This window comes from Thalassophryne amazonica, chromosome 20 (assembly GCF_902500255.1).
Source record: "Thalassophryne amazonica chromosome 20, fThaAma1.1, whole genome shotgun sequence".
NCBI classification, from domain to species: Eukaryota; Metazoa; Chordata; class Actinopteri; order Batrachoidiformes; family Batrachoididae; genus Thalassophryne; species Thalassophryne amazonica.
The window spans coordinates 38,584,504-38,610,004 of NC_047122.1; the positions used below are offsets into that span (position 1 = coordinate 38,584,504).

At 41.2% G+C, this 25,501-nt stretch overlaps 1 protein-coding gene across 1 annotated transcript; it reads left to right on the forward strand.

The window, feature by feature from the left end:
* Positions 1-1,023: 1,023 nt before the first annotated feature.
* Positions 1,024-16,530, forward strand: krit1 (KRIT1 ankyrin repeat containing). The gene is made up of 17 exons (XM_034160911.1): positions 1,024-1,203; positions 4,883-5,052; positions 6,464-6,620; positions 6,706-6,798; positions 6,900-7,029; positions 7,142-7,385; positions 7,483-7,598; positions 9,780-9,923; positions 10,023-10,179; positions 11,336-11,443; positions 12,140-12,296; positions 12,421-12,572; positions 12,655-12,821; positions 12,908-12,995; positions 13,085-13,291; positions 16,029-16,145; positions 16,221-16,530. Exons 2-17 carry the CDS (start codon positions 4,951-4,953, stop codon positions 16,308-16,310), a joined length of 2,229 nt encoding a protein of 742 aa, XP_034016802.1. The 5' UTR covers positions 1,024-1,203; positions 4,883-4,950; the 3' UTR covers positions 16,311-16,530.
* The last annotated feature ends 8,971 nt before the right edge of the window (positions 16,531-25,501 follow it).

Here is a 25,501-nt window from a genome sequence, read left to right on the forward strand (position 1 = left end):
TCCGTCCTGCCTTCACTGTGTATGCATCATAGCAGCTCATCTGAGAATGAGACTCTTCACTCAAAGCGATCAAAGGGAATAATGCAATTATTAACCACCAGGCGACAAGGTAAAACCTCTTAAATCATTCTAAAGTCAGTTTAAGCAGAAGCCAGGCAATAATCGGTGAGTCGCTACTGAGGTTTTGAAATGATGGAAGTGCAGTGAACGCAGCAGCAGCATCTCGTCTGGCTGCAGCGCTCTGATCGCTTCCTCTGTCTTTTATTATGAAATAATGCTGAATTTATGCGGAAATGATTGCAAATGTACTAAATAAAGTCTTCCTCAGCTCCATCAAATTTACTGTAGTAATTAGGTATGAGCTAAAGTATATATGAAGTTGAAATATCTCATGGTACGGTGTAATTTTAATTTAACCTTTATTTAACCAGGTTATTCCCATTGAGATCAGGCTCTTTTGCAAGGGAGACCTGGGCAATTATAAAGCTTCCAGTTCACCTAACTTGCATGTCTTTAAATGTGGGAGGAAACCGGAGCACCTGGAGGAAACCCACACAAACACAGGGAGAACATGCAAACTCCACACAGAAAGGCCACAGGTGGGAATCGATCCCATGACCTTCTTGCTCTGAGGCAGCTGTGCTAACCACGAAGTCACGGTGCCTATTAATCTATAAGATACAGACAGATATCAGGGGTGGTGGCCAGGTGTTTAGCGCACTTGGGTTCAGTGCTGAAGGTTCCTGGTTTGAACCCCACCCCTGCCACATTTCACTGTGTAATGTGATGTTGCGTCAGGAACGGCATATGGTGTACAGCTTGTGCCAAATCAATATGCAGACCAACCTTGCATTTGCTGTGGTGACCCTGAGTCAACTCAAGGGAGCAGCCAAAGGGACTTAATATATAGCCTTTTATACAGCTCGACCCTATCTAGTAAATCTGTGCCTGCAAGGTTCAGGAAAAATAATTCCGTCCCCAGGCCGCATTGAGTCATCCACATCGCTAGAGGTCGCTGTCACTCATTATGAGCTGAGTGGTGTCTCCTGTTTGTGTGTAGGTCTGCACGAAGTTAAAGGCCTGCTCAGACTTCAACATTTAAATATCTGCTTTTGAACTTTACAAGATTTTTCACTGTTTCAGTGAAAATTAAGACTGGGTGGGAATAAAAGCTACGAATGAGTAAAAGTGGCGCCGCTTTCGGTAAGTTTAACAAGCGGAAAAGCATTTGTGATGAGCAGAACGTTTCGGTGTGACTCCTTTAAAAAGTTAGTTGTGTTTTAATACAGAGGAAAAATACAATGTGTAGATACCGCAGATAAAACTACTACAAACTCCACAGAAAACTACATGTAATAACTGTTTAATTACAGCAGCTTGTTTAGTTTCCGGGGCGTCACCTCTCAGTTGCCTGTGAATGCATCTTTGCGCGTTTGTTTGGTTTTCCCCAACAAAAAAAATGTTTTAAAACATTTTCTAAAAAACGTGTTGTGGTTTACAGTTTTATTTTAATACTTTGTACATCACTTTTGATCAATTTTGTTTTGGAGTTCAAAAACGTAGGCCTATCTGAAATAAAAAAAAACAGCTGCACTACTATATAATAACAATAATAACGATGATGGTTAATAATATTAATAATAGTTATTATTATTATTATTATTATTATTATTATTATTGACGACATAGTCCTTTCCTGTCATGAATACGAATGGATTCACAATGCATTAAAAAAACAAGAAACACCAAACATAAAGCATAGTTAGAAAAAGTAAGCAGTAAAACAAAAATAACAAAACATTGTAGGGATGTGTATAAAAATTCTATCCCATACCAATATAAAATCAGACTGTGAATTCAGAAAGAACATGAAAAACCCTTTAAAATGACACCAAACCCATGTGATTTTCTTAAGTATTAAGGAAGTTATTGGTGTTTTTGTACTGGGAATCAAGCTTGTTTTCCTGGCCTTAATGAATAGATGAAACAATAGGGCCTTTGTGACCGAGTTGGACTTGTTCCTTCATATTCATATCCTTCATTTTTCTCATGACTTCCTTAATATTCAAGATATCGCCGTGAAATTTTCAGGAATTATGGATTACCACCTCTCCTCCATTTTAAATGGTATAATCATCTCAACACTTGCAGTCACTGGATTTTGGCAATCAATCAGAATCTTTGTGAAACGGCCAATCCTTCTGAAATTCAGCAAAAATGAAGAGAAATACTTACTCTTTATTCCCTATACATTGATTTGTAATCCCTATTCTTCCTCACCACAAAGACTATTTAATTTTATTTTATTTTATTTAATGTTCAAGCTGATAGACTTTTTTGTTTTTGTGCAAATATTTGCTCATTTTGAAATGGATGTCTGCAACACATTTCAAAAAAGCTGGGACAGGGTGAACAAAAGACTGGGAAAGTTGATGAATGCTCAAAGAACACCTGTTTGGAACATTCCACAGGTGAACAGGTTAATTGGAAACAGGTGAATGTCATGATTGGGTATAAAAGGAGCATCCCCAAAAGGCTCAGCCATTCACAAGCAAAGATGGGGCAAGGATCACCAGTTTGTGAACAGCTGCGTGGAAAAAATAGTCCAACAGTTTAAGAATAATGTTTCTCAACTTTCAGTTGCAAGGAATGTAGGTATTCCATCATCTACAGTCCATAATATAATCAGAAGATTCAGAGAATCTGGAGAACTTTCTACCTGTAAGCAGCAAGGCTGAAAACCAACACAGTGCCCGTGACCTTCGATCCCTCAGGCGGCACTGCATTAAAAACCAACACTGTGTAAAGAATCTTACTGCGTGGGCTCAAACACTTCAGAAAACCAATGTCAGTTAACACAGTTCGTCGCTACATCTACAAGTGCAAGTTAAAACTCTACCATGCAAAGCGAAAGCCATAAATCAACAACATCCAGAAACACCGCCGCCTTCTCTGGGCCTGAACTCATTTGAAATGGAAACTCATATGCGCTGCAAAATTCAAAAGCCAGCATCTGTTATGGTATGGGGGTGTGTTAGTGCCCGTGGCATGGGCAACTTACACATCTGTGATGGCACATCGATGCTGAAAGATACATCCAGGTTTTGGAGCAACACATGCTGCCATCCAAGCAACATCTTTTTCAGGGACATCACTGCTTATTTCAGCAAGACAATGCCAAGCCACATTCTGCACGTGTTACAACAGCGTGGCTTCGTAGTAAAAGGGTGCGGGTACGAGACTGGCCTGCCTGCAGTCCAGACCTGTCACCCATTGAAAATGTGTGGCGCATTATGAAGCGCAAAATACGACAACGGAGACCCTGGACTGTTGAATAACTGAAGTCGTACATCAGGCAAGAATGGGAAAGAATTCCACCTACAAAGCTTCAACAATTAGTGTTGTCAGTTCCCATACGCTTATTGAGTGTTGTTAAAAGGAAAGGTGATGTAACACAGTGGTAAACATACCACTGTCCCAGATTTTTTGAAATGTGTTGCAGGCATTCATTTCAAAATGAGGAAATATTTGCACCAAAACAATAAAGTTTATCAGTTTGAACATTAAACATCTTGTCTTTGTGGTGTATTCAATTGAATATAAGTTGAAGAGAATTTGGAAATCATTGTATTCTGTTTTTATTTACATTTTACACAACATCCCAACTTCATTGGAATTGGGGTTGTGTGTGATATTGTTGCTTTCTGTGTGCTGTTGTCTGTATTCTGTGCATGGGGATTTTTTTTTATCTGAAGTGCTATTGTGTGTTGTGTGTATGTGTTAGTTTTAAACTCCCTTTTTACTTTTGGCTTTCAGTGCTGTTTTACTGTTAGCAGGATTATGCAAAAACAGCTTAACCAGTTTTCTTTAAACTTAGTGGAAGGGTGGGGTATGGGCCACAGACAGACACCATTAACTTTTGAAGCAGATCCAGGTTGGGGGGGGGCAGATCCAGGATTTAAAAAAAAAAAAATATTATATATATATATATATATATATATATATATATATATATATATATATATATATATATATATATCTCATTTCATTTAATGTGGGATTTTTCAACATTTTTGTGAATTTTTCAAAAGATAATGTGCAGATCATGAAAAATAGGCATATGTGGAATGTTAATATCAAAGAACAGGTGAGATTTGTTGTGGATCTGGATAATAATCCAACCTTTGTGGATCAAAATATGTATTTGTAGTTGGTTATTTTTAATTTTACTGTAGGGTTAAAAAATAGAGTGATAAAGCTACAACTTCTACCAATGTGTAGCTAAAGTAATGAGGATTCAGTAAAGCGCGAATAGTTTTTCTTTATCACTAATATTTACACACACACACACATACACACACACACACACATACGCATATATACACATACATACACACACGCATATATACACATACATACACACACGCATATATACACATACATACACACACGCATATATACACATACATACACACACACACACACATACACATACATACACACACACACACACATACACATACATACACACACACACACACATATACACATACATACACACATACATATACACATACACATACATACACACATACATATACACATATATATGTGTATATATATGTGTGTGTGTGTGTATATGGATTAATTTTAAAGTGGATCTAAATAAGGTGAAGCCATAATTTTTTCAAGTTAAAGAAATGCAAAAGAGAATGGGTACCTGTTGGAGTACTTCGAACGTTGCCAGAGGTGTGCACTCTCCAAGTGCCCTTCTGCAGTATTTTATGTCTTTGTTTTGGGCTGTGCAGCACTTAGAACATTTTGATATGAAAGGGCTCTAAAATAGTGATAATATTTGCTTCTTCTGTGATGTTTGTTTCAGGGATGCCTCTCCATAGCATCTGGCCCTCACGTAGGATATTTTGTCAGGACTAAGGAAACGTCAGCACAATGGGCAACGAGGATTCCCTCGAAGATGTGTTTGTTGCTGTCATTCGCCCAAAGAATCAAGTCAGCCTAAGCTCAAAGGAGTACAGAGCCAAAGCCTATGAGGTAGTGTACATGTGATCTGTTTGATAAGTGATAACATACTTCATGCAGTATGTGAAATCTCTGTGATTTGTGGCCCTGCAATGGACTGGGGTCCTGTCCAGAGTGTAGCCTGCCTCATGCTCTGTGACTGTTGGGATAGGCTCCAACTCCAACAGTATGATTTGTTTATCAACCATGAAAGAATTTCAACCAATTTGCTAGAATATTTCTCATTCAAGTAATTCATTTTAAAAATACTGAAAATATTGAAAATATTTAAACCAGAAATGATCGTATTTTCTGTTTATGCAACCCAAAATCAGAACACTTTGGGATGGTATAGACATTGGGGGAAAAACCCAGATTTTTCATTTACAACTTTTTATTTCATTGTAGACAGTATGAACCCAAGATATTTCATGTTTTCTGTGGTCAACATCGTTTCATTTGTTGATATACTTCCATTTCTGCATTTCAGGCCTGGAACACATTCCAAAAAAGATGGAACTAGGGAAGTTTAGTGGTAATAATAAAGTAAAAATAAAATAAACAATGATGTTATTCCAAACATGTGATATCAACAGACTGTGGTAATAATAATTTGTCACAAAAGCAGTATCTACAGTATCTAGGCTGAGTCTTTGAGGAGCAAAGACAGACAGAGGATCTCCAGATTGTCAGCAAATATGTGAGAAAACTATTGAATAAAAGCAATGTTCCTAAAAGTAATATTGGAAGGGATTTGCATATTTTTTTTCCTCTTTGGTGCATAATATCATTCAATGATTCAAGGACTCTGGAGGAATTTCAGTACAGAAAGGGCCAAGGGCACAAGCCTAAGTTGAACACCCTTGATCTCTGATCCCTCAGACGGCACTGCGTCAAGAACTGCCATTCATCAGTAGGTGATATAACCACATGGGCAAGGTGTTACTTTGGAAAACATTTATGAAGCACCACAATATGGCATTATATTCACAAATGTCACTGAAAATGCAGGAATGCATGTATATTAACAAATTAATTAAATTGACCAGACAAAATATGAAAAATCTTGGATTCATACTGTCTGCAACAAAGCAGGTGTCAAATGCAAGAATCACAGCATGGGGTTTTGTTGTTTGTTTGTTATTCATTTTCCACAATGTCCCATTGTTTTCTGACTTGTGGTTGTGTTTTACACCTGCTTTAATTTTTAAAAAAATATTTTTGTTGAGTATAATAAACGATTTATGTAAAGATTTATTCATGTAGAAACTAATGGCTCCTGCAGCTCTTGTGCTAAAAGTATAGATACTCAGCATAAACCAGTGCACACTATTACACTACATATGGCACCACACTGTCTACATTTGGAAATGTGCTTTCACCGCCTTTTATGAATGGCTGTACACCAGTAAAGCATGTCAGTGTGGATGTTTTTCCTGTGAAGATCCTGTTGATAGAAGTGCCTCTGGAAGGGAAGGAGAAGAAAAGAAAGAAAGTCCTCTTGGCGACAAAGATCCAAGCAGGCGGCGATAAATCTAAACTGATTTTGGATTATGCTGAAGAGGCAATGAAGCCATTGTCCAATAACCAAAGTTTCACAGGTGAGTCAGAGACAGCTGTAACATTTTAATTGTCAGCATTTCTGCATCCGTGCTCATCTTTAGGCCAAACCATTTTCTGTTAAAGGAAAGCGTGTGGTGCACATGAAGAAATTCCCACTTGATGGAGATGGTGAAGGACGAGAAGCCTCACTTTTTATTGTTCCAGTCAGTGTTAAAGGTTAACAAATAAAAAAGTCTTTCTTACGCCACAGATACTGTAGTTTGAGCATGCATGGTTTGAGTTGCGTGCACTGTTTATTAATGAGTTGCTCTAAACAGACAACAGTAAGTCCGTGCACAGCGTCGGAACCCCCAGCTTCTACTGCTTCCAGGACATCATGCGTGTGTGCAGTGAGACCAGCGCTCACTTCTGCTCTGTCACCGCTAGAATGCTCCTGGCCTTAGACAAGTGAGGATGTACTTGTCAAATGATTTAAACCAACCACATGAATGATTTTCTTTTGCCAGTTCATATAGTTTTGGGGAACTAGGCTTTACCTCTGCCTCTTCACCCCACACAGATGGCTAGCAGAGCAACACGCCATTCCTCACGCCATTCCTGCTTTGTTCCGGCCGGCACCCATGGAGCGAGTGAAGACCAATGTCAGCAACCCGGCGTACGGCAGCGAGGGCAAAGTGATGGATGGTGGTCTGCACATGGGATACACAGCCCTGGAGATAAAGAGCAAGATGATGTCACTGGAGAAGGCAGACATGTGCATCCTCAACCCCTTATATGGTTCCGATCTGCAGTACACAAACCGGGTGAGTGGACCTGGAAGTGGTGTCATTTTCATAGTTAATATTTATTTTTAATAATGTTATTTATAAACATGTGATTCATGTGGGATTTTGTTTCTAGGTAGACAAAGTCATCATCAATCCTTACTTTGGGCTCGGAGCACCAGACTACTCCAAGATCCAGATTCCAAAGAGGGAGAAGTGGCCACACGGGCCAAACTGTGTAGCAGAAGACAAGTAAGGGGCAACCTTTATGAAATTAAATTTTATGGATTGGAGGTATTTTTTGTTTTGTTTTAATCTGTTGCACTGACCTACTGCATGAATGTTTCTTTGAGTCTGATTACTTCCACTAAGGAGATTGTATGTTTCTTTGTTAGCAGAATTACAGTAATAATAATAATAATAAAGTCTCTACAAACCTGGTGGAATTATCATAGGATGACAACGAACCCATTCATTTGGTTCTTGGTCCAGCAAGATATCAGCATCAATTTGATCAGCTAGCGCTTGACTTGGATTCGTGTGACATAGATCATATGGATAAGGTGAGGAATTTTCGGGTGATTTTTGATCCTGCATTGTCCTTTGGCCCCCATATTAGGGATATTACGAGAAGTGCCTTCTTCCATCTGCGAAATATAGCGAGGATTCTTTCCATCCTGTCTATGGCTGATGCTGAGACCCTGATCTTGTTTCTTTTGTTTCTTCCAGATTGGATTATTGCAGTGCCCTACTTTCAGGGTTATAGCTGTCCAGCATTAGGGGTCTTTAATTGGTTCTGGAAAGTTTGACCATATTACACCTATTCTGGTATCTCTTCATTGGCTGCCTGTCTCTGTGAGATCAGATTTTAAGGTTCTACTTTTAGCCTATAAAATTCTTCATGGACTGGCACCAACCTACTTAGCTGATTTAATTAAATCCTATGTACTGGCCTGGATTTGCGCTCACAGGATGCAGGACTACTCTCTGTTCCAAGAGTGAAGAAAAAGTCTGCGGGTCAGAGAGCCTTCTCATACTGTGGAATGGTCTCCCGGCCTCAATAAGACATTCAGATTCTGTGGAGACTTTTAAGAACAGACTAAAGATATATCTTTAAATCAGTCCTATGGTTAGAATGTTGTGCTAGCATCTTTTTTAACTCTTAAGTTCTTACTTTTTTATTGTGCTTTTCTGAAGTTTTAATTGTGCTTCTTGATCTTTTAATTTTATTTTACATTGTTTTTTGAACTGTTTTGTGTGAGGCGCCTTGAGGTGACGCTGTCGTGAATTGGCATGTTATAAATTTAATAAATTGAATTGAATTAAACTGAAATTCAATCTTAGTGTGATTACATTAAGGAGGTCATGTTTTCGGTACTGTTTGCCTGTGAGCATGATTACACAAAAATGTTTGAACTGGTTTTCCTGAAACTTGGTGAAACAGTGCAGTATGGGCCAAGGAGAAATGTATGAACTTTTGTAGAGGATGAATCTAGAGATATGTTTTCCCTACTTTCTTTAATGTTGTGAGTTTTCATCAATTTCTCGCAAATTAATAGATATAAAAAAAACCTTTTCAGATTATCATACATTTCAACAATATGTTTAATTTGGTGCAGATCTCTATTAAGATCTGAAGTTTATGGATCAAAATAGGAATTTTAAGGGGGGTGTATTTATGTTGGGTGAGCTCAAGTTAATACAGTGGGCTAGAAAACAGCAACTATTTTTCACATATTCTGGCAGCATATAGTTATTTCTCATGGAATGAACACAAAGTGATTTGACTTTTATGGTATGAAGAATATGTTAAAAAAAATAATAAAGTTGTAGGTTTGTAGCTCAATGTTGCACTCACCCACTATTACTGAACAATCCAAGTTTCAGATCAGTGTTGTCATTATGGAGATTGGAGGAGATTACTTTATTTTTCGGTTAGTTTGTCAAAAACTAATAAGCTAATCTTGCTATAAACCTGTCTGTCATACACAGTCCTGGGCAACAGTCACACTCACCTTCAACTGCTTATCCAAGATCAGCTTGCGGGGGGCTCAAGCCTATTCCTGCAGGCATAGGGCGTGAGGCATGGTACATCCTGGACAGGACACCAGTCCACATATAGACAAGCAAACACACTCACACACACCTACAGACAATTTCAAGTTTCCAGTTCACCTAACCTGCATGTCTTTGAATGTGGGAGGAAGCCGGAGAACATGCAAACTCCACACAAAAAGGTGGGAATCAATCCCATTACCCCCCCGTGAGGCAACTGTGCTAAACACTAAGCCACCATGCTGCCTAGCACGAAATTAACAAGCAACTTTTTTTGCATCTAGATGGGCAGGGGTTTTTTTTGTCTCTTTTCACTGTACTGAATGTTAAACAGCTGCCTGTAAAATCTGATATTACCAAACCCCTTGTCTTCTGTAGGGAGCACCAGTGGGTGGAAGACTTCCCCCTCCACCGCAGTGCCTGTGAGGGTGACACAGAGCTGCTGTCTAAGCTCCTGGACAGCGGCTTCTCAGTCAAACAGTTGGACAGTGACCACTGGGCTCCCATTCACTACGCCTGCTGGTGAGTCCAGCACTCACATCCCAACCCAAGACAGTCTGAAGACCGAAATGTGGTCTGTTACCTCCTTCTGGAGTTCAGCATTTGTTTGATTCCATTCAGGCATGGTAAAGTCGAGGCAACCAAGCTGCTGCTGGAAAAAGGCAACTGTAATCCCAATTTACTCAACGGCCAGCTCAGCTCCCCGCTGCACTTTGCAGCCAGAGGAGGATATGTAGAGATCGTGCAGCTCCTGCTGCAGCACCCTGAGATCGACCGGGTAGGAAACGTGACCGTTTTGTTCTTGTCTCTGTAAATTAAAGATGAATTTGATCATTATCAGTATCATATTGGTAGATGAAAGGCATAGAAGGGCCAATGTATACACTGCATGTGCACATAAATGTGCTTTTCAGACTATAATAATGTGTTTCTAAAACAATATTTTTGAAGACTTTGACCACACACACGTGATTACAGTAAGATATCTCTGGTATGCATTGGTTAATATTGTCGCTTTTGCTGCTACCTGCACTACGTTTTTGGGAATGATGCATTATATTAATAGTAAATTGACAAATCGAAGTTAAAGGGGTCATATGATGCACCTATTCAGCAAGCTAATGTAGGTCAGCAGGTGTTCAATCATAACGTTTCCCTGTAGCATGAGAATTTCTTCGTGCACAGAGTCAGACATAAAACTGTGGGACTTTGGGGAGGTTTTGTGTCAGACTCCAGCCACATTTAACTGTAGTATTTAAAAAATAGTAAATTAAGACCTCTATAACAGGTAATGCCTAAGATGAATATATAACAACATTGTGGCCATTATAATGATTGGGATGAGAATCTGTGCCACTGGGTCACAAGTCCAGCGGGCTACCACTAGGTCTCACACTCCATATTGAATCATCGCGTGAAATCATCATGCATACCAGCTGAGGCACTTTAAACTTAATTTAAAACCCAGTCTTAAGCTTCAACCTAACTACTAACCATAACCCCTAACACGGCTGCGCTATTTGTGAATAGAATTTGTAATTACTAATACGACTACATGCTAATAGCCACTTTGTATCACAAATGCAGAAAGACTGATATGTTTATCAGTGTTATGACAGTTTTTGTTATCTAAGTTGTGATTTAATTAGCTTTGATATTAAACCGAATACAGTAAAGCACAAAAATAAATACAACAATAAACCACGGTGCCATTTTCCGGTAATGTGTTAACAACTATGTCAATTTGACTTAATCTACAGTGTGGTTTTCAGATGGCACCAAAGATTTCATAAATTATTATGAGAGAAATCTGGTTGTGTTAATGTGTGAAATACAATCATGCATCATGCTGTTTTTTTTTGTTTTGTTTTTTTTTTTTTTCCATACGTTGATAGAGAGTACAATGAAGGTTCAAACTGATGTTTTACATACAGCACATAGAAGACCAGCAGAAGAGAACACCTCTGCAAGTGTGCGAGGAAAATAAGCAGAACGAATGGGAGGAGACGCTGAAGCTTCTGCAGCAAGCCAACGGCAAACCTGTGAGTCACACATCAGATTTAGTGAATGTTTTCCTGCTGATGGAGAGCCTGGAAAGTAATGGAACTGATTAGACTTAATCAGTGTGACAGCAGTGTTTTTTCCAGTTGATTCTCTGCACTCTTGCCCTTGTTTTGAAGACAGGGATTTTGTGACATAGCTTACATAGTTCTAAAATGATCACATTTTTATCTGTAATTGCATTTTTTTTTTTTAGAAGTAACATCATCATAATAATCTTTAGATAAAGGAGTCAAATCATTAATAGTGCATGACCGCATTTATAGATTTTTACTGCCTTAAAAGATTGTTGATGAGTATCATCATATCTAATGTATACATTCGCTAAAATGTGCACATCTCTTTCTGAACTGCTTAAGAAATAGAAAGCATTCGTCATACAGTTACATTCTGTGCTGGCAAGTTTGGCAGAGTGTGTATGAATACAAACAAAATTCTAAGTTTCTTTGCAGCTTGTGTCCACTAGATGGAGCCATGTCTCCTCATACAGGATGTGCACAAAATTGTCTGTGACAAAAAAGGCAAACTATCCCTCCATAACATCAAACTCACCGATACACAAGCTGTAGTAAATTTTTTTGTTTGTTTGTTTTTGTGTGTAATAATTTTCACGTTGTCATCAGACGTCTTTGATTGGTCAGTTACTGAGCTTTAATCTATGCATGTGTGTTTCACAGTATGAGAAGGTGCGTATCTATCGCATGGATGGCTCATATCGCTCTGTGGAGCTGAAACACGGGAACAACACAACCGTGCAGCACATTATGGAAGGCATGCGCCTGTCTGCGGACACACAGCAGTACTTCACCATCTGGATCTGCTCTGAGAACCTCCGTAAGTCCACACGTCCACAAAGCAAACCACACTGAAAACACTCTGATGGCTCTCTGACCAAAGCACAGGAGGTTTACATCAGATTGGCAAAAAAAAAAAAAACCACATTGTATGTTTGTGTCAGATCTGCAGCTAAAGCCGTACCACAAGCCCCTGCAACACCTGCGGATCTGGACAGAGATTGTGACAGACCTGACGGTGCTCGATCCTCAGAGAGAAACCCCTCAGCTCTTCCTCCGCCGAGATGTCCGGCTGCCTCTAGACATTGAGAAAAAGGTACCTCAGGTCTTATAAGAAGCTACTCATTGGTAAAATAGATAACATGGGCTGTCCTTCAGAGCTTACCTTTCTGACCAAGGTGGATGATCCGCTGGCCATCCTGATCCTGTTTGATGAGGCGCGCCACTGCCTCCTGAAGGGTTTCTTTCCTGCTCCAGATAGTAAACTGATCACACTGGCCAGCCTCCTCCTGCAGATCATCTACGGCAACTATGAGAGCAAGAAACATAAGCAAGGATTTCTCAAGTAAAAGCTGTTTTTTTATTTTATCACAAATAAGTCTGTTGTAATAAAAATAACTTCTTAGCATAATATCAATGTATTTTCAACAGTGAGGAAAACCTTAAATCAATTGTGCCGATATCAAAAGTGAAAAGCAAAGCCTACCATTGGACCCACAGGATTCTTCACGAATACAAAGTAAGCATAAGTTTTTATACTTGTAGCGTTCAAGTGAACTCACTCTGCAGCTGTTTGCGTGACATTTGTTTGGTCTTTTGCTTCCTCAGGCCCTGAGCACCAGTGAGGGGGTAAGCAAAGAGATGCACCACCTGCAGCGACTCTTCCTGCAGAACTGTTGGGACATCCCAACATACGGAGCAGCTTTTTTCACGGGTCAGGTCTACACCAAGGCCAGCGCCAGCAACCACAAAGTCATCCGAGTCTACGTTGGCGTCAACACTAAGGGACTGCACCTCATGAACATGGAGACCAAGGTGTGGCACCATCTGCATTCTGAAGGTTTAAGGGGCTCAAGCTTCTGCTTTCAGTAGTAACACCTGCATTACATGCACAGATGAGCATGAGGATATTTGGTTTTGCAAGAAAATGTTTGTTGTCCATGAAAATGTAATTGTGTTGTTATTTTCATGACAGGTGCCTGTTTTCTTTCACTGGCAGATATGCTTGTGTTCATCTGTGCACCCGTGGGCGTGTTCATGTAAAAATGAGGTGTGGTCCAGCACTGACATTGTCACGAGAAAGTGTTTGCACTTTATACCACCAAACACAGGTGTAAACTCCAGCGCCGTCCTGTGCTGTATTTAGAGTGCAATACTCGGGCGCACTTTACATCAGTGGGTTCACCACATACACACGCTCTTTGTACAGTGGTGTGCAACAGGGCATAATAGGTCCATGAAACTGACATGAACACAAAAATTAACAACAACATAGAAGTATTAACTAATAACTAAACATACCATATTTACTCTAATAAATGCCCTGGGGGTGTGAAATTTACATAAGGGGCGGCGTTTATTGACAGTCATTTGCATACGCGTGCATGCATGCATGCTGTACATTGTATGGCCTTATGGTATTGCGTATGCGTCTGCAAGAGCAGCAGCGCAGACTCAAAATAAATGTTTTTCTGCATGCAGTAGCTGCTACACAACAACATAAAATGGCTCAGCACAAACATTTTTACTCGGCAGTGTTCAAGCTAAAAGTTGTGAAAGAAGCAGAAGAGAAGGGGAAGCGCCATGCCGCTTGGATTTTCCTAGTCGATGGGAAACGCATCCGGGAGTGGTGTAGGAACAAGGATAAACTTGCAACCCTGGCCAAAACAGCAAAATGGCTAGCTGATACAGGGGAACAGCAGGCGTTTGCGTGACAGGGACGGGTCTGAAATATGAGGTACTGTGGCTACATAAGCACCATGGAAACCAGAACAGACTTGATGAGATTTTGTTGCAATAAGGTAGGCCTATTTAATTTTCATTTTACTCTGTTCTCTCAGGAATTCATAATTTCACTGTGATGAATACAAAACAAAACAAAAAAAAATCAAGAGGGGACTTTTATTAGAGAGGGAGCGTTAAGCCCAGGTTACACATAGACGGTTTTGTCGGCGGGTAGTACGTAGACCGAAGTTCGCGGTAGTTCCGGCTGTTTTCGCGGTGGAAAGGGGCGGAGCATTTCGCCAGCGTTTTGAGCACCATACTAGCTGCAAATACGCGGATAAAACGCCGCTACATCCGCCGAATAAAGCAGAGTTTTGACGCCGTAGCATCCGGCACACGTCAGGCAATGGGGGTTAATACCCAGTTCTTTCCTTTACAATGGCAGGTTAAGATGCACGTGAGAACGGCGGTGTTCTGCTGCCGCCGATAATGCCCTGTGTACCGCTGGATTTATCCAGGCAAATCCTGCATTCCTTCAGGAACTTTTGCATATAGGCACCGCCCCCAGAGTATAATAGGCTGAAGCAGCTGTCACTGCAGGGGGAGGGAGATCATCTCTCAGCCTTTTCTTTTCTCTCCTTTTTTTCTTCCTCAACGTGTTGCTCTGTCTCTACCACAGGGCTATCCTCTGCTTCTGAACCAGACCTCTTGGTAAGTCCTTGCCACTGCCAATTTTATTTTAGGAGGCATACTGGAGCTTCTCTGCAAAAATATCTGGAGCTGGCCGCGAGTGAGAGGCCTGCATGCAGCGTGCTTGAGTTTTTATACTGACCACCGCCTATCGGCCATTTGGAACGCCGTTAACCGGGAGGTGGCGTTTAGAACGGAGTACTGTCCGTTACCGCCGCCGTTTTGTCTGCCTCTGTCGCCAGTTAAAACACCTTTGAGGACGCCGATGTGGGCTCTATCGCCGTTTTAGTTTTACATGCCGTTGGTTAGGAATACAACGCCGGCCGCCAATTACGGCGGTGTAAACTGCGGCACTACAGGAAAGGGCGGGATGACACAGCAATTAAAAAGTATCAAACGCCGTTGTTCGCATTGTCTCCAGGTCAGGCCACTTCTCCGGGAGTGCTCCCGGAATTATTCGACATGTTGAATAATTTTTTCGACGATTCCCGGTGAAGCCGGAACCAAACCACGCCCCCGTGCGCTGGCGTTAACTACAGCGTTTGATCCCTAAAATGGCCCGGAGGGGGCAAAATATCTGCCGGGACGCTTCCAGTAGAGTTTACCATCTATGTGTAAACGGGGCTTTAGAGTAAATACGGTAACCTTAATAACTCTGGTTTGTAGTAATGCTGCTTTTCTCCATCCCTGCAGCTAGGGCTGTGAACAGGAGTGGATTCCAGTTTTGCAGGGGGTTAAGGCTTTAAATGTGGTGTGATATGAAGACATGGATGCTGATTTTACATCATTAACAAGTGTAATACAAAACATTACAGACACCCTTATACACGCCATACAGCCTCAAAATAGGGCCCTTAATTTGTGTAGACATCAAGCATAATTCTGTTTATGCCTACAGGAAAATATTAGGTTAAGATTTGCTTATCAATCAGCGTTGTCCTCATACATTCAGGCGTTACTGAGATTTTTGTGGAAAAAAAAAAAAAAATCAAAGCAGTTCTTCTGCAGACTCCGGTCCCACATGATGCCACTATAACAACTAAAATGTTCCATATTCAGCATGTTGTACGCATGTGAGTTTTCTGATATGAGGGCTTGGTTTAAAAGTGCATACGTTCTTTAAATTCATAAACCCCAGGTCCTTCTCATCAGTTTGGAGTACGGGACATTCATGTGGCAGCTTGGACACGCCGACCAGTACTTCCAGATCCACAGCGGTGAAAACAAAATGAACTTCATTGTCCACACAAAACAGGTATTGGTCATTTTAAAAGGAGCACATGTTTAACCTACAGATGATGCAGTCTGAGATATTGTGCTTCTGTCGCAGGCTGGCCTTATTGTGAAGCTCCTAATGAAGCTGAGTGGGCAGATGACTCCAAGCGATAAAGGTTTATCAGATAAATACGCCTACGGCTGAAGCACAGACACAGCTGCCAAACACGTTCACGCTGGTTTCTTACTGCAGGCTGAGGATAGAAAGCAAACGCCTCCCCACACGTCTCACTCCACTGTCTTCCAGCAACTTCATGTCATGCCGTTTGTAAAAGTAAATAAAAACAAACATATATTTTCACTGTGTGTAAATATGCTTATTTAATGTTTTGTTGTAATAAAAATGAAGTATGTCTGAAAGAGTATTGTTTGTTTAGTTATTAGACAAGATTAATGCAAATGTTATTCAGAATGTTTCACAAAAAAGTTGGGCTAATGAAAAATTCTGTGATCTTTCACCTTGTGGCGTGCATTAGACCAGTGGTTCTTATCTCTATACTAAGAGGCGACTGTGTGTGTGTGTGTGTGTGTGTGTGCGTGCGTCATGTCCAAACGTCACCTTGAATTGAGGCAAACTTGGCACATATACTTTGACATACGGAGCAGGGTTCTCAGCAAGATTTTTTTCTCAATGTAATGGGATGGCAAAAATCACCTTAAAAAGCCTGGGTTCAGGGGCTGCTTAGGCTTCACCCTCCCCTGACGCATTTACATTATGGGCTTATAAAGGGCTTTCTTTGTCAGTCTAAATATACCAAAACCTGAAGTCCAGACAAGAACATCTCTGTGCTTCAAACTGTGAGGAAGGTGTCTCCAAAACCACCAATTTGAGGTTGAAGCTGCAGAGGCGGTCTTCATCTGGTTAAATGTCCTGAGGGTCCAGCTCACCTGTCATCTCTGAAAACTCACACCTGCTTCTTTAAAGTTTCTTTAAATGGCAAACTATTTTATTGTTTGAAAAAGCTGTTTTCTTTTATATTTTAACATTAGATCTATGAATCACATGTCCATGGAGTCAAAGTTCAGTGAAAAAGGCACTTGCACGGTAAAAGAAGTCTTGCTCTTATTGTGCATAATTTCAAGGTATTCACAATCACTAGAATAGTCAAATTCATATTTTGGTAATTACTCTGCCCTGATTACAACATTAAAGGCAATTACATGCTCATCAAGGATGTAATTAAATGTTGAAATGACTGAATTTAAAAAATTGAATTCATCATGAGGCTTATGTTACATTGAGGAATCCTAATTAACAAACACTGCAGTCATTGTTACGTCACCTCCTGTTGGGTTTATAATAAATATATTTACTTACAGTGTCTTTTTTTCAGGGTTGAAATGCAGATATGAATGATTGAATCTTCTTTCTTTTGGCTGTTCCCGTTAGGGGTCGCCACAGCAGATCAATCGTTTCCATCTCACCCTGTCCTCTGTATCTTCCTCTGTCACACCAACCACCTGCATGTCCTCTCTCAGCACATCCATGAACCTCCTCTTTGGTCTCCCTCTTCTCCTCCTGCCTGGTGGCTCCATCCTCAGCATCATTCTCCCTATATACCCTGGGTCCCTCCTCTGCACATGTCCAAACCATCTCAATCTCGCCTCTCTGACTTTGTCTCCAAACCGTCCCACCTGAGCTGTCCCTCTGATATGTTCATTCCTAATCTTGTCCATTCTTGTCACTCCCAAAGAGAATCTCAACATCTTTAGCTCTGCCACCTCCAGTTCTGCCTCCTGTCTTTTTGTTAGTGCCACTGTCTCTAAACCATACAACATAGCTGGTCTCACTACTGTTTTGTAAACTTTCCCCTTCACCCTTGCTGATATTCTTCGGTCACAAATCACTCCTGCCACCTTTCTCCACCCACTCCACCCTGCCTGCACTCTCTTCTTCACCTCTCTACCACACTCTCCATTACTTTGAACAGTTGACCCCAAATATTTAAACTCATCTACTTTCACCACTTCTACTCCTTGAAACTGCACTATTCCACTGGGCTCCCTCTCATTCACACACATGTACTCAGTCTTGCTTCTACTGACTTTCATTCCCCTTCTCTCCAAAGCATATCTCCACTTCTCCAGACTAGACTCAACTTGCTCTCTACTCTCACTACAGATCACAATGTCATCTGAAAACATCATAGTCCATGGGGTCTCCCGTCTGATCTCATCTGTCAACCTGTCCATCACCACTGCAAACAAGAAAGGACTCAGAGCTGATGCTCTTTCTCGGCATGAAACCATATTGCTGCTCACAGATCTTCACCTGTTTTCTAAGCCTAGCTTCTACTACTCTTTCCCATAACTTCATGCTGTGGCTGATCAGCTTTATGCCTCTGTAGTTACTGCAGCTCTGCACATCACCCTTGTTCTTGAAAATAGGAACCAGCGCACTTCATCTCCACTCCTCAGGCATCCTCTCACTTTCCAAGATTTTATTAAACAATCTGGTTAGAAACTCTACTGCCATCTCTCCTAGACATTTCCATGCCTCCATTGGAATGTCATCTGGACCAACTGCCTTTCCACTCTTCATCCTCTTCATAGCAGCCCTCACTTCTTCCTTGCTAATCTCTTTTACTTCCTGATTTACTCTCACCACATCATCCAGCCTTTTCTCTCGCTCATTTTCTTTATTCATCAACTCTTCAAAATATTCCCTCCACCTTCTCAGCACACACTCCTCACTTGTCAGCACATTACCATGTGCATCTTTTACCACCCTAACCTGCTGCACATCCTTTCCAGCTCTGTCCCTTTGTCTGGCCAATCGGTACAAGTCCTTTTCTCCTTCCTTACTATTCAACTTCTTGTACAGCTCGCAATATGCCTTTTCCTTTGCTTTTGCCACTTCTCGCCTTACGCCGCATCTCCTTGTACTCCTGTCTACTTTCTTCATCTCTCCGACTATCCCAAAACTTTTTCGCCAACCTCTTTCTCCTTATGCTTTCCTGGACCTCTTCATTCCACCACCAAGTCTCCTTGTCTTCCTTCCACTGTCCAGATGTCATACCCAGTACTGCCCTAGCTGTCTCCCTCACCACATCTGCAGTACTTTTCCAGTTGTCCAAAATTGCTTCCCCTCCAACTAGTGCTTCTCTCACCTGCTCGCTAAATTTCACACAACAGTCTTCCTCCTTCAGCTTCCACCATCTGATCCTTTGTTGAGCTCTCACTCTCTTCTTCTTCTTTACCTCTAAAGTCATCCTACAAACAACCATCCTATGCTGTCTAGTGACACTCTCTCCTGCTACCACCTTACAGTCTGTGATTTCTTTTAGCTTGCATCTCTTATAAAGAATGTAGTCCACCTGTGTGCACCTTCCTCCACTCATATGTTACCCTGTGCTCCTCCCTTTTATTAAAGTACGTATTCACCACAGCCATTTCCATCTTTTTTGCAAAATCAACTACCATCTGTCCTTCCCCATTCCTACCCTTGATACCATATCTACCCATTACTTCCTCATCACCTCTGTTCCCTTCACCAACATGCCCATTGAAGTCTGCTCCTATCACCACTCTTTCATGCTTGGGCACAGTCTCCACCACCTCATCTAACACACTCCAGAAATCATCTTTCTCCTTCATCTCACAACCTACCTGTGGGGCATATGCACTGATGATATTCATCATCACCCCTTCAATTTCCAACTTCACACTCATCACCCTGTCAGACACTCGCTTAACCTCCAACACACTTTTAACATACTCTTCCTTTAAAATGACCCCAACACCATTTCTCTTCCTGTCCTCACCATGGTACAACAACTTGTACCCACCGCCGATGCTCCTGCTCTTACTTCCCTTCCACTTGGTCTCTTGCACACACAATATGTCTACCTTTCTCCTCTCCATCATATCAGCCAGCTCTCTCCCTTTAGCAGTCATACTACCAACATTCAAAGTTCCCACTCTCATTTCCACCCTTCTAGTTTTCTTCTTCTCCCGCTGTTCGTGGCAACGTTTTCCTCCTCTTCTTGAATCTACCAGACGTAAAAATGCAGACATTACATTTCATGCTATTTTGTCTAAAAATAAATGCCCAATGTTCCTTACAATGTTAATCAAGAAATCATCTCATCTGAAACAACAACAAATAAGTTGTGGTTTTAATTTACAGACCAACATCAAAGATTTCTAAATTGTCTTTTTATTAAAACTTGTTTTAATTATTAATTATTTAATGTAACAAATTTTTTTTGTTTCAAAATGTACAGCAATCTGAAATTAATCTTGAAGTAAAAAAAGGATTTTCTTTAGAAAACTGCTGTGTATCAATTAGCAGTTCTGATGCTGCTAACACACATTTCTACATTTCATTGTTTTGGCCTGATTCCTCATTTATTTTGGCTTTAAAATAAGGCTGTAACAAAGATTTTAAAAAAACAAACCAAAAAAAAGCTATGGTTTCACAAAATTTTGTCCTCAAAATGCAGGGAATAGTGTTTCAGATGGGTATAAAGAATGCTCCTGGGTCCCCCTCCACCTGTAGTGCTCACTGCAGAGAACTAGCAAGCACTGGGGGAAAAGTTCTCCTGCAGGAGAACTCTGTCAAAGCCATTTAAAGATCATGTCTCGTCTTTCTGCTGATTAAAGGCACAACCAGGACTCGTCTGTTGTTGCGGGCAATAAAGAGAATCATCTGTTGTTTCTAACCCAAGTTTCACGGTGGATTGTGGCGACATTACGAAAAATACATTAATTTATGGGTTTATGACGGGGCCACGAAAATGGGGAGCTTTTCGCGACATGGCACAAATTCATTTTGTGACGGGGCAGAAAATGTGGGGTGAAAGGGGGAGGGGTTGTGGGGGTTATTGTTATGGTTACGGGAGGGTAGACACACACAAAATATAAAAAAAACTCACAAAATGAGGCGCTTTTGTGACGGGGCTTGGAAAAAAAAAACCATGAGACTGGGCTGGTTGTTTCACACAGTACAGTTTTTTTTCCTTCCTCATAACGTGCCTTTTCCGTGGGACAGCGCACGAAGGTTCTCTGGTGTGGACTGTGGAAGAACTTCTCCGGCTTTTGTAGAAGAACTGTTCCCCCAGCGCTCACTGTGCTATGGGAAAAGTTCTACTACAGCAGGAGAACTTTTTTGTGGAAGACCTTTTTTTGGTTCATCCACATCACAGAACCTTCGTGCGCTGTCCCATGGAAAAGGCACGTTATCATCTTCTTTTTTGTCTTTCAGCTGTTCCCGTTAGGGGTCGCCACAGCAGATCAATCATTTCCATCTCACCCTGTCCTCTGTATCTTCCTCTGTCACACCAACCACCTGCATGTCCTCCTTCAACACATCCATAAACCTCCTCTTTGGCCTCCCTCTTCTCCTCCTGCCTGGTGGCTCCATCCTCAGCATCCTTCTCCCTATATACACTGGGTCCTTCCTCTGCACATGTCCAAACCATCTCAATCGCGCCTCTCTGACTTTGTCTCCAAACCGTTCCACCTGAGCTGTCCCTCTGATATGTTCATTCCTAATCTTCTTGTCCATTCTTGTTACTCCCAAAGAGAATCTCAACATTTTCAGCTCTGCCACCTCCAGCTCTGCCTCCTGTCTTTTTGTTAGTGCCACCGTCTCTAAGCCATACAACATAGCTGGTCTCACTACTGTCTTGTAAACTTTCCCCTTCGCTCTTGCTGATATTCTTCCGTCACAAATCACTCCTGCCACCTTTCTCCACCTACTCCACCCTGCCTGCACTCTCTTCTTCACCTCTTTACCACACTCTCCATTACTTTGAGCAGTTCCCAAATATTTAAACTCATCTACTTTCACCACTTCTACTCCTTGTAACTGCACTATTCCACTGGGCTCCCTTCCATTCACACACATGTACTCAGTCTTGCTTCTAATGACTTTCATTCCCCTTCTCTCCAAAGCATATCTCCACCTCTCCAGACTAGACTCAACTCTCTACTCTCACTATAGAACACAATGTCATCTGCAAACATCATAGTCCATGGGGACTCCTGTCTGATCTCATCCGTCAACCTGTCCATAACCACTGCAAACAAGAAAGGACTCAGAGCTGATCCTTGGTGTAATCCCACCTCCACCTTGAATGAGTCTGTCATTCCGACTGCGCATCTCACCGCTGTCACACTATTCTTGTACATGTCCTGTACTACCCTAACATACGTCTCTGCCACTCCAGACTTCCTCATACAATACCACAGCTCTTCTCTTGGCACCCTGTCATAAGCTTTTTCTAAGTCCACAAACACACAATGTAACTCTTTCTGGCCTTCTCTGTACTTCAACAGTATTCTCAGAGCAAACATTGCATCTGTAGTGCTCTTTCTCGGCATGAAACCATATTGCTGCTCACAGATCGTTTTCTAAGCCTAGCTTCTACTACTCTTTCCCATAACTTCATGCTGTGGCTGATCAACTTTATGCCTCTGTAGTTACTCGAGCTCTGCACATCACCCTTGTTCTTCAAAATAGGAACCAGCACACTTTGTCTCCACTCCTCAGGCATCCTCTCACTTTCCCAGATTTTATTAAACAATCTGGTTAGAAACTCTACTGCCATCTCTCCTAGACATTTCCATGCATCCACTGGAATGTCATCTGGACCAACTGCCTTTCCACTCTTCATCCTCTTCATAGCAGCCCTCACTTCTTCCTTACTAATCTCTTGTACTTCCTGATTTACTCTCACCACATCATCCATCCTTTTCTCTCACTCATTTTCTTTATTCATCAGCTCTTCAAAATATTCCCTCCACCTTCTCAGCACACACTCCTCACTTGTCAGCACATTACCATGTGCATCTTTTACCAACCTAACCTGCTGCCCATCCTTTCCAGCTCTGTCCCTTTGTCTGGCCAATCGGTACAAGTCCCTTTCTCCTTCCTTACTATTCAACTTCTTGTACAGCTCGCAATATGCCTTTTCCTTTGCTTTTGCCACTTCTCTTTTAGCCTTTCACCGCATCTCCTTGTACTCCCGTCTACTTTCTTCATCTCTACGACTATCCCAAAACTATTTCGCCAACCTCTTTCTCCTTATGCTTTCCTGGACCTCTTCATTCCACCACCAAGTCTCCTTGTCTTCCTTCCACTGTCCAGATCTCATACCCAGTACTGTCCTAGCTGTCTCCCTCACCACGTCTGCAGTACTTTTCCAGTTGTCCAAAATTGCTTCCCCTCCAACCAGTGCTTCTCTCACCTGCTCACTAAATTTCACACAACAGTCTTCCTCCTTCAGCTTCCACCATCTGATCCTTTGTTGAGCTCTCACTCTCTTCTTCTTCTTTACCTCTAAATTCATCCTACAAACAACCATCCTATGCTGTCTAATGACGCTCTCCTGCCACCACCTTACAGTCTCTGATTTCCTTTAGCTTGCATCTCCTATAAAGAATGTAGTCCACCTGTGTGCACCTTCCTCCACTCTTATATGTTACCCTGTGCTCCTACTACTACTACTACCAACATTCAAAGTCCCTACTCTCATTTCCACCCTTCTAGTTTTCTTCTTCTCCTGCTGTTTGTGGAAACATCCTCCTCCTCTTCTTCGTCGTCTTCGCCCAGCAGTAGCCCAATTTCCACTGGCACCCTGTTGGGCAACAGCACCAGTGGCGGACGTTGTTAACCCGGTCCGCGACCGATCCGGTATGGAAATTCGATTCTTAGTCTGCATAGTTGGGTTGGCTTGTTTTATGCCAGATGCCCTTCCTGACGCAACCCTCCTCATTTATCCGGGCTTGGGACCGGCACTCAGAATGTACTGGCTGCACACCCCATGCGGCTGAGTTAGAAAAGGCACGTTATGAGGAAGGAAAAAATTGTACTGTGTGAAATGACGGACGATTCTCTTTTCTTGCCTGCAACAACAGATAAGAGTCCCAGTAGCGACTTTAATCAGCACAAAGGTTGACGATTGACATCTTTAAATGGCTTTGATAGAGGTTGATGAACAAATTGTGGACCTGCTGCTAAATCAGAACCAGCCGGTCCACAATCAACATAAAGAAATAATTATTTTCCCGTTACACACCCTCAGAAACAGCACAACAGCCCAACTGCAGCATAATTTTTTTTCATGCAGCAACGTAATGGGCCGTTATGCTATTATAACACTGGCAAGAAACCTGCAAAGAGTGACATATAGGCTATTGAGCACTTTAGTAGTAGTAGTAGCAGCAGTAGAAGTAGAAGATAAAGGGAGAGACACTTTTGTACTGCATCATCATCATCAAATGTGCTAAAAGGCTGATGTAATTTTCCATTAGATTCTTTGTCCTTTGAACTTTTTACCTCATCATTTTTGCAATAGCAGCTGTTTCTTGTTGAGGCAGCTTTAGTCACACCCTAACAGTTCTGTGGATTCCAGGATAGGTGGGAGGTGATAACTTTGGTAAAGATAAAGTTTTATTTTCAGTCTCTGAATCAAACATGCGCTGGGGCGGGTAATCAGCTAGTTTGTATTTCAAAGGCAAAGTCTCCCCCAATCTCGGCAAAAGCTTGCAGACACACAAACCAAAATATGTGACTCGTTGTGACGACCTGTGTGAAGCGCCTTGAGGCAACTCTGTTGTGATTTGGCGCTATATAAATGAAAATAAATTGAAATTGTTTTTTGATTGATTGTTTTATGGCACAAAAACAAACAAAATTTAACACATTTAACAAATTTAACACTTAACAATTATTGTTTTCTCTCCTTTTTTCTTTCATTCATGTAATGAAAATCAATATAGCAACTACTACCAAATATAAAGATAAACTTTATTGATCTTACATGTGAGAAATTCACGTTACGTCAGCTCTTAAAAAACACAGGTGGGTGCAAGTAGAGGAAAATGTTCATCAAACAGCGTGTGCAGGATAAGCAATAATAATAATATTTGTAACAGTACAAGACAAGAAATGAGGTAGAAATAGGATATGTATGTATATGCTATGTATCACTGAAAAATTAATTTGCATGAATGTCAAATAAGGTGTGGGTGTTGCACATATTTAAAACGGTAAAAATTAATTTACAATTATTGTTTTAAAGCCTAAGCGAGTGCAATAAAGCTCATACTATGACATTTATGTAATATATTTAAAACGGTAAAAATTAATTTACAGTTATTGTTTTAAAGTCTAAGCGTGTGCAATAAAGCTCATACTGACATTTACAACTATGTAATAATAATGACAGCGGCATAATTAAAATAAAAAGGAATGAGGCGGTCGCATCAGATAGCAAGATATCAGTTCAGGTAGTAACAACCAATCACAGCAGCTGAGATTTGACAGACGCCTTTTTATCAACCAATAAGAAGCCTCGGTTGGTCAGCTGGGGGTAGGATCAGCGTTGA

Excerpts from the sequence above, each read along its gene's own strand:
- krit1 (XM_034160911.1), top strand. The coding sequence starts at position 4,951 with ATGGGCAACGAGGATTCCCTCGAAGATGTGTTTGTTGCTGTCATTCGC. Across the intron at positions 7,386-7,482 it reads ATCTGCAGTACACAAACCGG|GTAGACAAAGTCATCATCAA; the intron begins GTGAGTGGACCT and ends TTTTGTTTCTAG. Across the intron at positions 12,573-12,654 it reads CTCTAGACATTGAGAAAAAG|GTGGATGATCCGCTGGCCAT; the intron begins GTACCTCAGGTC and ends TTTCTGACCAAG.